The sequence below is a fragment of the Corapipo altera genome, unplaced genomic scaffold (assembly GCF_003945725.1).
Source record: "Corapipo altera isolate COAL_440 unplaced genomic scaffold, ASM394572v1 80, whole genome shotgun sequence".
Lineage (NCBI taxonomy): Eukaryota > Metazoa > Chordata > Aves > Passeriformes > Pipridae > Corapipo > Corapipo altera.
This window is the reverse complement of record NW_020885025.1, coordinates 592,170-605,128: the sequence shown is the minus strand read 5'-3', so window position 1 is coordinate 605,128 and position 12,959 is coordinate 592,170. Positions and strand designations below refer to the sequence as shown.

Here is a 12,959-nt window from a genome sequence, read left to right as displayed (position 1 = left end):
TGGGCGTCATGGCCACAGCGCCCGACCTTGGGCCCGGCCCAAAATCCCCCTTTTCCCCATAGGATTCAGCCCAAAACGCCGTTTGCCCCGTAGGGCCCGGCCCGGCCCTAGCCCGTCCTGGGCACCATCTTTCCGCCTAGAGTTCCCGCTGTGGCCTTGTTAGCCCTCGTCTCCCTCAGGCTATGGCAGCATTCCCATCTCCTCGCAGGTCCCCGCGTTGGGCCCACAGCGGCCGCTCCGTTGCCCTCAGCGCTCTCGCCTCAGCCGTGGTAAGAACCCACCTGTGCTGCAGGACAAAGTCTCTCACTGCAGGGTTGGGTACATCCACTGGACACATTCCCGTGTAAGTTTTTCCTGGCAGAGGTCCTGCATCACCTCAAGATGAGGAAGAACTTTATGCTGAGGGTGGCATAGCACTGGAACAGCTGCCCAGGGAGGGCCTGGATTCTCTCTTTCTGGAGACATTCCAAACCCACCTGAACACGTTCCTGTGTTGCCTGCTCCAGGTGACCCTACCTTGGCAGTGGGGGATCTCCAGAGGTCCCTCCCAACACCACGATTCTGTGATCTGTGCTGTCTGGCCTCATCAGGCCTTGAAATAAGGTCCAGGCTTGTGAAAAAACAGCTGTTGTCAAACCCTGTTGATGTCCCAGAAATCACCTCATTTTATGAGCAACCCAGGCCCCGTATCATCCTGTTTATTTGGGAAAAGGAGCTGAATAATGTTAGCAAGATCATTCTGTCATATTCAAGAAGTCACTCCATACAAGAAGTTGATAATTAGAATTACAAAATCATGGGATGGTTTGGGTTGGAAAGGACCTTAAAGCTCATCCAGTGCCACCCCCTGCCATGGGCAGGGACACCTTCCACTAGCCCAGGTTGCTCCACGCCCCGTCCAACCTGGCCTTGGGCACTTCCAGGGACGGGGCAGCCACAGGTTCTCTGGGCAGCCTGTGCCAGGGCCTCACTACCCTCACAGGGAAGGATTTCTTCCATATATATATATTTTTATATATATATACACGCACACTATTTTTTTCCCCTAATTTTAGAGTTTGTGGGAAGGGTTCCCAATTATTTATGGGATGTTGGCCCACCCTGAACTGTGCTACAGCTTTGTGGAGCCAGGAGCATAAGTGTGAATGTCTTCAAAGCTACTATAATGAATTTTATGTTGCAAATGTTGTGTAGGCTGGCTGGAAGGCATTCTCTAGAAGCCTTGTGAAAAAACACAGGGCGTTTTTCAAGTACTAATGTTCCCATTCACAATGGGAACTACTGTGAGACAATTTTTAGCTGTGGTTACTTGTTTTAAGTGCTGGCAGTTTTCTTTATCAAGGTGGAGGAGGCTCTGCTGCTTCATAAAACTGGAAGTTCTTTAACAAATCAATTACAGACTAAGGCAACAAACAGAAGTGAAAAGTCCCTGAAGTTGGCACAATTTTATTAAGTTGTGTTTTTTGAGGTCTTTCATTTGTCATAAAAGTATAACTGGTCTTGATCTGGAGTAAACGTGGAAGATTTTTACCTTTAATTGGTTTAGTTCAACTTCTTCACATGTCACTGAACAACCACAATTACCTTTTATTTTTACTTAATTATAAATATAAATGGCTGCTTTTAAAACTTTTTTTTGAAAGGCACATGGTTAAACTGAGCCCTTGGAGGTTCAAGAGGTTTCCCTGGAGAAGGCAATTCTTGTTCTCTAAGGGGATCTTCATTTTCTCTTCCTCCCCCTGCAATTTGCTCAAATCAGTCTGCGTTGCTGAGTAGTTGGTATCCAAAATAGAACCATGCATCGAGTTACTTATAAAAATATCAACATGATCCAGCAGTTTTTTTCCTGAATGGAGACAGAAGTGTTTTCTGAAACCACTGCCCCAGTGGTGCCAGCTCCACCCTCCCATTTCCTAACAGCTCTGGAAAATATCAAGAGGGGAAAGATAACTTGAAGCCTCCAAATAATTCTTGAATTTTCATCCCCAAAATTAAATTCCTGAGGGCAGTGTTTAAAACCAACACAGAAATGTGGTCTTCTCTTGGCAAAAACAAATGTTCAGTGCAGGCCAGTGTAGTCTCACTTCACACTTACTCATTTTCAGGCTTTTGGGCTCCCTGGAAAGCTCTGTTTTTTGGGATGAAGGAAGCGGTGGTGAGCAAGGTGCTTCATAGAGAGTCATTGCTGTGTCTCAGTGTATCCTGACAGCCTCACCTCAGAACCTGGTGCATTAAACCCTTTCCAAGTGGATGGAATAGTTCAGGGTAATTGTTTTGAACGTTCAGCTTTCTTTGGAGAAATCACTCTACTGCTTTTAAATCCCACAGTCACTGAGTGATCAGAGGGGGCTCTGGAAAACGTTATCCATTAAGGATCTAGAGTGCATTCTCTGCACCCCTTCCCACCCCAGGGAAAAATTAAGGCAGGAGGGAATGTGTCCAAAGACAGGCTTTTCTCTCCATTGCTATAGTTACTTGGCAATTAGACCCTTGCAGTGCAATATTGAGTATTTATTGTTGTGTGACTCCAAGGTGATGTTTAGAACGTGCAGTTTTGAAAAACCTTCCTTGCATTTTACAGCCCAGCATGTGTTGTCCCAGGGTTCCTTCCCTCCCTTCTCCCCTCACGCTCTCTTCTCCTTTCTTTCCAGTAAATAAATGTATAAAAGAATAGAGGAGGCTGAATGAAGCCAGAAAGCTTCAAAATAATTGCTGTATTTCTCTGATGGAATTAAACTTTTAGTATGTTCAGAGCTTGTAGCATCAGTTTTCTTAACTGTATACCTGGCTTGAGTTGTGTATGGAATTAGGAAGATTCCTCACAGACTAGGAGTTAGATATGGGTTAGGTTTTCAGCAGGTGGCCATCAGACAACCCAGAGGCAGGACTGGGAATCTCAGATGAATAAGTACAACTATTTTTCTTCAAAATGGCTCTTTCCCTGGTGTGTAGTGGAAGAAGCCATGCAGAGGGCACGGCCAGTGCTGTGGCCAGTTCTGGGCATCTCACTTTAAGAAGGACATTGAGAGGCTGGAGCATGTCCAGAGAAGGGAATGGAGCTAGGGAAGGGTCTGGAGCAGCAGGAGCAGCTGAGGGAGCTGGGGGGGCTCAGCCTGGAGAAAAGGAGGCTCAGGAGGGACCTTCTGGCTCTGCAACTCCCTGACAGGCGGGGGGAGCTGGGGGGGGGAGTCGGGCTCTGCTCCCGGGCAATGAGTGACAGAAAAAGAGGACACGGCCTCAAGCTGTGCCGGGGAGGCTCAGGTTAGACATCAGGAGGAATTTCTTCCTGGAAAGGGTGATCAGGCATTGGAAGGGACTGCCCAGGGAGGTTTGGAGTCCCCAGCCCTGGAAGTGCCCAAGGAAGGCCTGGCCGTGGCACTCAGTGCTCTGGGCTGGGGACAAGGTGGGCATCGGGCACAGGGTGGACTCGATGATCATGGACGTTTTTTCCAACCTTAATGATTCTGTGATTCCATACTTGCATGTGGAGAAGAGGAGCTCCTCTGGAGCTGTGCCAGCCAGAGTTCAAACCCTTTTCAACAGAACAGACTTTCTTTTAACCATTAGTTCTGGTTGTCTGTAATGCAGGACAGGATGGCTCACCCTCACCCCAACAGATTTTGTTTTAAAACTTTCTAGCAAGTTTCTTTTAAATCTTGAACCTTCCCTAGGCTGAGTGTATCACCTCTTATTCTGTTTTTTCAAAGAATCCTATAGCATCTCTCCTCTCATTTCCCATGGGATACTAATATGTTCTTGCTCTCCTCTTTTACAAAGAATAGTCACGTAACTTCTCCTATAGTTTTAAACAACATGAATCACCTCCCCCCCACATTTATAATTTATTTTTCTGTCAAGATCTGCATAGGAAGGCAGTAGAGTAGGAGTTGTCTGCTTGAAATGGTTGACACAGCCTTGGTGTGGGCCCCACTTACTTTCTGTACTTCCAGAACTCTTTTTTCATGTTCCAGAGAGCTCAGATGTGGGCAGGAACCTCCAGCTCTCGGATTCCACGCTAGTGTGTTGGATTTTAACTCCCAGACACATGGCACATTCACCAGCAGGCACTGATGCCTCATTTTCTCTTTGAAAACCTTTCAGCTACCCAAGCAACAACGACAAAAAGTTTAAGCCTGAAGTCGAGTAAAAAGAAACTCCTTCTCAGCACGACTTTGCCCTGAAATGGGAAAGGTGCCAGAGACTCCATTAAGTCTCCTGTTCTATCCTTATTGATTTTATGTGGATGGCAGTTGGATCCTGTGGGGATGAACAATAGTCTGAAGGCTGAGTTGACTTGCAGGAGGGACAGCTTGTGATGCAGTGAAACACCACTCAGGCTTTTCATGTTGATCACATTCCCGTTAATTAGCACATTTTGTGTCTGTGCTGATGTATTTCCAGACCACTTTTGTTGGATTCAGTGAGTGGTGCTGGTTCCAGCTGTCAGGTATGGCTGATTGAGGCAGAAATTGGAAAAATGGAACAAGATGTGTCACAGCTCATTGTACTAATTCTGCTTTCTGCTGCTTTAGCTGTGAAGATGAAGTTTGCACCCAAAATCTCTAGAGGAAAGCACTTGCATGGAAACACTGACCTGAGTTTTTGCTAACTCCTAAATTCCAGGCAAAAGCACTGCTGCGACATTTCTTGTCTTTATTTGCAGTGTACTATTTTGTGATCATATTTTAGATTAGTAGACATAGAAAAACTCCTCGAGTGCTGTATTGATGAGGTTTTTTAATGACTAAGCCATGAAAAAGGGCTATTTTTCAGCCTTTAAGAATGTTTTTCCATTCGTCCGTGTCTCTGGCTAATTCTGTACAGATTCTAACTAGTGAACCATGACTATTGTATTAAGAAAGAATCCAGGCCCTCACAATTCTTTTAGCTGGTATATCAGCAGGCTTCAAGTGAATTGCAACGTGTCAAGGAAAGAGTAAGAAAATAGAAAGTTTTGTTTGCTTCTGGTGTATTTAATCAGCTTCTCCTTGATTCTTTTTTAATGATAGATATTATTGCTACAGTTAATGACCAGGTTTGACAGAATGTTGTCAATACTCTTTGCTCAGGCTGAAGACGTTTGTGAAAGCTCTTATCTGTTAAGATTTCTGTGCTGAAAATATAAAGTTAAAGGAGAAGTTGCAAGCAGAGAAATAAACAGCATCCTAGGAAATGCAGCTAAGTGGGATGTGCTGGAAAACTTAGGATCCCAGAAGTCCTGCAGTGCATGGACATCTTGGGTGCTGATGGAGTGGAAAAAGTTGGGTTTAACATTCTTAGTGCAGGGATGGGAATGCCTCAAACCTCACACCAAACAAGCAATATGTTGTTTTTCATTAAACATGGTATTTAGATTTACTCATCAGTTCCTGTAGGAAATGGGGGAACTCTTAAAACCTTCATATTCCAAGAGTACACTCAGCAAAGCTGCTTTGGAATTGCAGTGGGAGACTTTTTTTATTGTTTGTGTGCTATTTTGACACTGTGTACAAAGATCTCCATAGTGAGAACAATCTGTGGCTTGAACACAGAATTCCAAGACGTTGGGTAGTGTTGTAGGTATCTTTTTCCTATATTACTTTCCAAGAAACGCTCAGTTTTCAGCCTCAAATCAAGTGATGCTGCTGTTTTACTGACTCTGACTAATAAAACCCAGCAAGCTAAACTTTACCATTGCTGGAAGACTCTTGCAGCATAAATTCAATTTATGAGAACTCTTAATAAAAGTTTACATACCTTTCAAGTGCCGTGAAAGAAAATGGGCAATGTGACCTAAAAAAAAGGCTTAAAATGTTTTTTTATTAAAAAAATGACTAGTTAGTGAAGCATGAAGGTTTTCTCTAGGATTTTGTTCCTAAGCACATTCTCACAGTCCCCCTTGGTCCTGGAGAAATGCTGGAATAAACAAAATAAATAGCGTTTCACCATGCATGCAGTGCTGGACCATTAATGCTTCAGGAAGTTCTGGCTGAATGTGAAAAGTACTTTGTAATGATAATAAGTGTTTATCCTTTTGCTTCCTCGAGTGTAATCAAATGTACAGGGAAAGCACATGGATTTTAGAGCTGCTGATTGCAGGATCAAAAGCCTTGTTATTAATTGCACATGAATCCGATGTTGTTGGGCCGTTAAGCCATCAAGTGACATCATTGTTTGCTTCCTTTGTTTACAGACCCTCATTTTACAGAGGGGTGATGCCTGACACGAAGCCTTTTGAGCACTCTGTCCTGTTTAGGTGGGTGATTCCACGCCAGGAGGTTTGGGAAATGCCCGAGGTACAGGTAATGCCACCTCACAGCACTGGGATTTATTGAATATCCCTGAATTTGCTGTATTTGGTGCCAACCCCTCCACAAATCCCGACAGAAGGCAGGATGATAGGGACATCCATGGATTTTTTGCCTGCTGGGATTCACTCCATACTCCAAAGTGGAGCCTGCCGGGGAGAGTCCCTTCCTACATCTTAATAAACAAACAACCAAAATTCCCTGAAGCCTGTCCTGCTGTAAACAAGCAAAGCAAGCAGCTGGTCCTCATTTGAAAAAAGATGTGACATCAGTTTCAGAAGGAATCTGCAGATCTTCTTAATGCAGATATTTTTTGGGAAAACAAAAAGCAGCTGTTTATTCTTCTGTATACCTATTAGCAGGAAAAAAAAATCCAGGATGCTTCTATGTCTTCCGCTAAGAAAAACATCCTCTTGGCCTTGACATTCATTTGGATCTCAAATTGTTTGAAATGTACTGGGCTGCTCTGCCTCTTCAGCAAGCAAATAGGAGCTGTTTCTGTCCAAAACTAAAAGCTACTACAAGTATAGTTGTCACCTGAATACTTTGCATGAGTTTTGTGATAAAAATAAGGAAGTTTTAGAAGGGCATTGTCAAATTTAGCAATTCTGGCTTCCCAGTCCCAAGGAAGACACACACGTTAGATGTGTGGAGCCCTGGAAAATGAATGAATTATCTGCCCTGTGTAATGAACAGGTTTGCTTTTCTTAATTACTGCCAGGAGGCAGCTCTGAGGGAACATAAGGACTGGAGGAGGATCTAGGGATTGCAAAATAGGAACCACTTGGGATTGCTGCATCTTACAAACTGGGGTTTAGGAGGTTAGGCTGAGGAGTAGGGGCAAAGAAGGGAATTTGGAGGCGCTTGAGCCTTCTGAGGTCATGTGGCTGCTCCACTAGACATTGCAAGTTCATCTCCCACCTCTGGGTTTATTTGGTAGTGGTTATTAATGGAGTTCAATGCGTTTTTGTGTTTCTCTGAAGCAGTAAAGCTCCTGTTTGTCCTGAGATCATTCTCCTGTTTTCTCTCCTTTCCTTCCTGGGTTCATTTTGTTCCTGCACTAAGAACACCAGTGAGAGCTGCTAGGTTGGCACGTGGTTGTGCAAAGTCATGTTTTACAGTTCTGTCTCAAGCTGTTGTAACTGGATCCATGTCCAAGCAGTTCCCTTCCCTAGAAACTGGGGTTGTCCTTTTCAAATGGAAAGCTGTGGCTGGTTTGGCCTGTTAAGTTAAGGAGCTGTCAGAGCTGTTATCTCCTATAAGGTCCTGTTTGGTATCTGATAGAATTGAGCCACAAACACCTGTCTGAGTCCATCTTGGTCACCTCCTGTGGGGAGGATGTTCCACAGTGTCATCTCCAAGGGAAAAGCCTAGTGTGACTCCTGGTGTCAGCATTTCCAGCTTCTACAGCAAACCAAGGGATGTAAACGGAATAATGGAAGGACTTTTGGCTCACCACAGCCAAGTCTGCAGTGCAGAGAGTACCAGTGGAGGGTTCTTGGGGTCCTGGTGCCAAAACTGTGGTGAAACACGAGCAGAATTGTTCCAAAAGAGCTGCAGAGGAAGGTGGTGCTTAGCAAATCCAGCGTTTTCCTGGGGTAACTGGCTGTGTTGTAGCTCTAACATTCCCAGGTCCACACTGAGCACAATCTGGAGTCAGGATGTCTTACCTGAGATCACTGAAATGTGAATTAGTCCAGTAACAGAAAAAAATGTTTATTTTGGGACAGCTTGAGCAAAGTAGAAATGTTTTATCTGCTCATACACCCTGATTTCTGTCTTGTATTTGGAATCCTGCTCCAGGTCACCTCCAGGTCACCCTGCCTTGGCAGGTGGATTGGACCAGATGACCTCCAGATGTCCCTTCCAACCCTAAATATTCTGTGATTCTGTGATCCCTATCAGAGCTGCCTGAGCCCTGAGGGCATCAACCTATGTCAGCATCTGCGCAGCCTCCAGCAGGCACCTGCTTGCTGAACTTCCAGAGAACGCCGAACACTTCCTTTTCAAACTAATTATCCCTGGCCTTAAGCAGCCGGAGGCTGATTGTTTTTCCGTGTCACTTCAGAGCTGGCGTATGCGTTACAGGCAGCACCAGCAGTGACGTGTGAAGTCCAGTTTACCTCTGTAAAGCCCAATTCTCAGCGCTGGTGCGGTTGCTACACGTTGCTACGGAGCTGGCGTGTGCCTTCGTTTAGCCCTAAGGGTCATCTGAGTGCGTCTTAAGGGCCGCAGGCGCTGCAGCGCGGACGCTCCGGCACCGACCGACGGCCGGGCCCGCGCTGGGGGCGCGCCCCCGCCAGGCCCCGCCCCTGGCCCCGCCCCGCCCCTGATTGGTCGCCTATCGCACCTCCGCGCGGCACTTGGTGCCGCCCTCCCTTCTCCCCCCCCCCCCGCGGAAAGGGCCCCCCCCCCCCCCCGGGGCAATGGCTCCTCCCGCCCCACCGCGCTCCATACTTGGCGATGGCCGGCGAGTCGCGCGCTGATTGGTGGAGCGGGCGCGGGGCGGGGCCGGCGCTGACCCGGATGTTCCCGGCCGGGCGGCGGCGGAAGCAGCGGACGGTCCGCGGCCTCTCAGCGACAGCGACGGACCGGGAGGCGCCGCCGTTCTACCGCCCCGCACGCTCGCCCCGCCGACATGGTGAGAGCGGCACCGCGCCGCGGCACCCGCGCCCGCACCGCCGCCGCGCACCGGGGGACCTCACCCGGCCTTCCCCCGGGGCGTCGAGGAGGGAGCGGGGAACGGAGGGACGGGCGGTGCTGCCGGGGCCTGGGGGGCGGGAGGGCCTCATCTCGGCAGGGCCCGCCCGGTGCACCGCTGCCCGGTCACTGCCCGGTCCTTGCACCCTGTCCCGGGTGGTATTCCCGGAGGGAAGGCTGTGGAATCCCGGCGGGAGTTGTTCCGCTTTGGCGGCGGCTGGTACCGCCTGGGATATTGCTGGGCCCATCCGCTGTTGCTGCTGTGCTTAAATCCAAATTCTCTCTCCTCGTCGGGAAGCGGGAAGGGTGTTCGCTGTGCTCGGAGCTCATGGAAGCTGCGAAATACAGGAAAGCCAAGCGCAGGCGGAACAAGGGGTGCTGCAGCCTTGGCTGCTCCTCCATCGGGCTCACAACTTTCCTTCCCCCACGGAGAGCCTCCAGTTTCCTCAGCCTTGTGGAATAATCTCCATCCCGCCGTGTGTTTCCTGTATTAGCCCAGGGCATAAACCTTTGAATTTGGTGCTGTGTGGAGGGAGCAGATTCCATCAGCTCCGAGCCAGGGCAAGGATAAAATGGGGGCTGCCCAGGCCCTTCCCTGAATTTGTGGACAGTGGCTTTTCCACAGCTTCCTCATGGATGGAATCACTTGTAAGAAATCACATCACCTTATGCTGTTTAGAAATTTATAGTTCAGGTTTTCCAGCATAACAATTTCAGAATGTTCAAATGTGTTTATTTTGTAGAAGAACAACCCTGAACCCAGCAATACAAATGGTGTTAACCAAACAAGTGTAATTTTTGACTTAATACCTTCAACCATAAGAATTTCAGAGTCAGTGCTTGTATGTTTTTTGCCACTTGTATCGTGCAGGATAAAGATCTTTAGTGTCAGGTGAAAGGTGAAGAAGAGTGGAGATCAAAGTTCTGCTCCTCTCATTGGTTCAGGTGCTGTATCTGACTTCTGACAGGAAGGAGCATCTTATTGCAGTTGTGTAGCTTATTTTAACACACTGAAATCTCTAAGTGTGAGACCTGACTGTGGAATTTGAAACTGGGATTCCAGCAGACTATCCTGACTTCTACCATGGCAAAATTCCTCACAGGAGAAGAGGGCAAGGAAGACAAGGAGGCCTCAAGTAAAATAACAGTGGTGGTACTGACTTCCTTAAGGGGATATAAAAACCTGCAGTCAGGGTTTCAGTGTAACTGTGCCAGTCTTTTGAAAAAAGTAGAGCACAAATCCTTTGGAAATTTCCTGAGTGTTAAAAGCTTTTACTGCCTTCTGATATTTTCATGTTTAGTCATGGAGATCACGGCAGGAGAAATTTGATCAGAACTTCCAACAGCATGTGGTGATTTCCAATATTGAGTGGACTTCAGGGAAGAACCTGCAGCTTCCAGTTTCAACTAAAGTGCAAACCCAGACTTTAGGGTGCTTCCAAGATCTCTAATTTTAGCGGTCTGAGGCGAGGATACAGAAATGGATCATTAAAATGATGAAATGGCCCTTTTATTGCAGAGAACAGCTGGGAGCAGCTGGTATGGTGCAGCATATTGGGTCAAACACCTTCTTGGTACCACAGGGTTACCAATGTCTGTGCAGAGCAAAGATGGGAACCTTTGTTTCAAGTCTGTGCTCCCAGGGAGCTGAAGGGAGAACTTGGAACTGTGTCCACATTTCAGTCAGGTGCTCAGTGAAACAGGGCAGGGCAGCATATGAAGCTTGAAAACTGCCTGGATGGATGTGTCTCCTGAGCTAAAAATAAACAAAATGCACTGTTCAGGGAAAGCAGGACTTGGGAGAGTGGATCTACTGAGATTTCTGGAATTGTGGGCTATGAATGGATGGAATCCAGTTACTCTTTGTAAAAAATAAAACCCTTTTTCCAGGGTTACATAAACTGGTGTGATCATGTTAGCAGGAGGACAATTTTAGGAAAATATATGATTCAATCAACCATAAAGTCAGTCTGTCTTGTGTAGTGCTGGCTGGCATTATCCTTGTAGGATTTCTGAGGCAGCTGAGAAGTGCAGAGACACACCCCAGAGTGTGTGGTGTGACAGTGACACGCAGCACACAAACCTCAGGAGCTGCTCAGAGTTACACTGTTTTTCAGGGAAGGGGTTGTTTGTCTGGAATCAGCCCATCTCTAACCTGGCTGTGTCTGTTTTGACACCCCCCATGTGTGAGAGCTCAGGAGATGTTTTCAGTCTCCACAGCAAGTCCTTTGCACCTTGTGCCTTCTAAGAAACACCAGCTTCAGCTGTTTTGTGGAGTCTGTTTTATTAGCAAAGCCAAGAGTGTGACCTTAGCTAAATGTTATCCTAAACAGCAAATTCCCAAAATAATCAAGTCAGAGGATATCAGTGGGATAGGGAATACTGCCATTGCACTGATGCTTAATCTTGTGGTTTAGTAGGGAAGGAAAAGCATTCACAAGTTGAAGTTGTTCAAACAGGATTTCCTCATATGGTAAATATATGTTCTGATATGGGACTAGTTGACATCTGGGAGTGAAACAAAATGAAAGTGCAGCTCAGCTCTTTTGAATGCCTATTTTTAGTCTTTATTACTGTAGTTGAGTTGAGAAATGACTTTCTTTGGGAAGGAGACATTGCTGCCCTATTCAGTTTCTGCTTCCACAGCTGTCAGTTTTGCTTTCCTTCCTTCCCTTGACTTCCCTGTGTGAAGGATGTGTGGGGAACTCAGAGTTACACATCATCATGCAGTGCTCCCCAGTGCTCTGTACTGGGCCAGTTTGGCTTTGATGGATCATTGAATCCCAGAATAGTTTGGGTTGGAAGGGACCTTAAAGCCCATCCAGTGCCACCCCCTGCCTTGGGCAGGGACACCTTCCTCTAGCCCAGGCTGCTCCAAGCTCTGTCCAGCCTTGGACAATTCCAGGGCTGGGGCAGCCACAGGTTCTCTGGGCACCCTGTGCCAGGGCCTCAGCCCCTCCCAGGGAAGAATTTCTTCCCAATATCCCATCTAACTCTACTCTCTGTCAGTGGGAAACCATTCCCCCTTGTTCTGTCTCTCCAAGCCCTTGTAAACAGTCTCTCTCCGTCTTTCCTGTCAGCTCCTTCAGGTACTGAAAGTTCACAATTAGGTCACCCCAAAGCCTTAAAACTCCAATTTATACCCAGATGGTCTATAATAATTTAGATAATAAATATCTAAATAAATAAAAACTTGCTGGGCAGTACCAGTGCTTGTGTTAATTCTCCTGTCTGCCCTTTGGGGGGATATTTGGTCAAGTCCAAATAGCTCCTTACCCTGCTAAGTAAACTTGTAGAGAAGCGTTTTGTTGGGATTTTCCCCCTTGAGCTGGTGCAGATGGTGGTAGAGCTTCCTCAAAGTGAAATACAACAGTATTTTAGTGCCTGCTGAAGAGGGCAATTTTGCTGGAGAAGTGAAAGGTGCCTGTGCAGGCAGCGTAAGCTGGAGTTTAGGGCTATAGAATCACAGGGTAGTTTGGGTTGGAAGGACCTTAAAAGGCCCTATAGTCCAACCCCTTCCATGGGCAGGGACAGCTTCCAGTAGACCAGGCTGCTCAGAGCTCCATCCATGCTAAGTCCTGTTTTTCTACCCCGCTTTAATTCAATGTGGTTTAAGGATTTTTTTTTTTTTTCCAGGCAAAGGAGATACTCAAAATGATGTTGATCTTCTGTTTTTATCGATAATTTTTTATTCAATCACTTTATAGAGTGATTTACAAAGGGCATGAAATTTCCTGCTTTCCCACTGAGTCATGCAAGGAGTCCTGAAGAGTTTAAAAAACCCTCAACCAAATAAATCTTTGTCTCTCTCCTTAATGCACAAAGTCTAAAGCATGTTTACCCTTCAGTTTTTCCTAATCCTTTGCCACTTCCTGGAATAAGGGTGAAAAAAAATCTCTCTTAAAAACATGGGATTTCCAATTTGAATTTCTTTAACCACTGAGGTTTCATCCTTGAAGGAGCAATTAATAG

The 12,959-nt window shown here is 46.6% G+C and overlaps 1 protein-coding gene across 4 annotated transcripts in view; it reads left to right on the top strand.

Moving 5' to 3' along the window:
* Nucleotides 1–19: 19 nt before the first annotated feature.
* The window catches only part of CAPZB (capping actin protein of muscle Z-line subunit beta), a 66,259-nt gene continuing 53,319 nt past the window's right edge, over nt 20–12,959 (top strand). For 2 of the 4 annotated variants that reach the window (XM_027668055.1, XM_027668056.1), the window contains exon 1: nt 8,822–8,928. In XM_027668055.1, coding sequence (XP_027523856.1) covers nt 8,926–8,928 — 3 coding nt within the window. In that variant the 5' untranslated portion in view covers nt 8,822–8,925. Of the gene's footprint in view, nt 270–8,821; nt 8,929–12,959 lie in introns of those variants that run through there. The other 2 variants (XM_027668053.1, XM_027668054.1) reach the window with 2 other exon arrangements.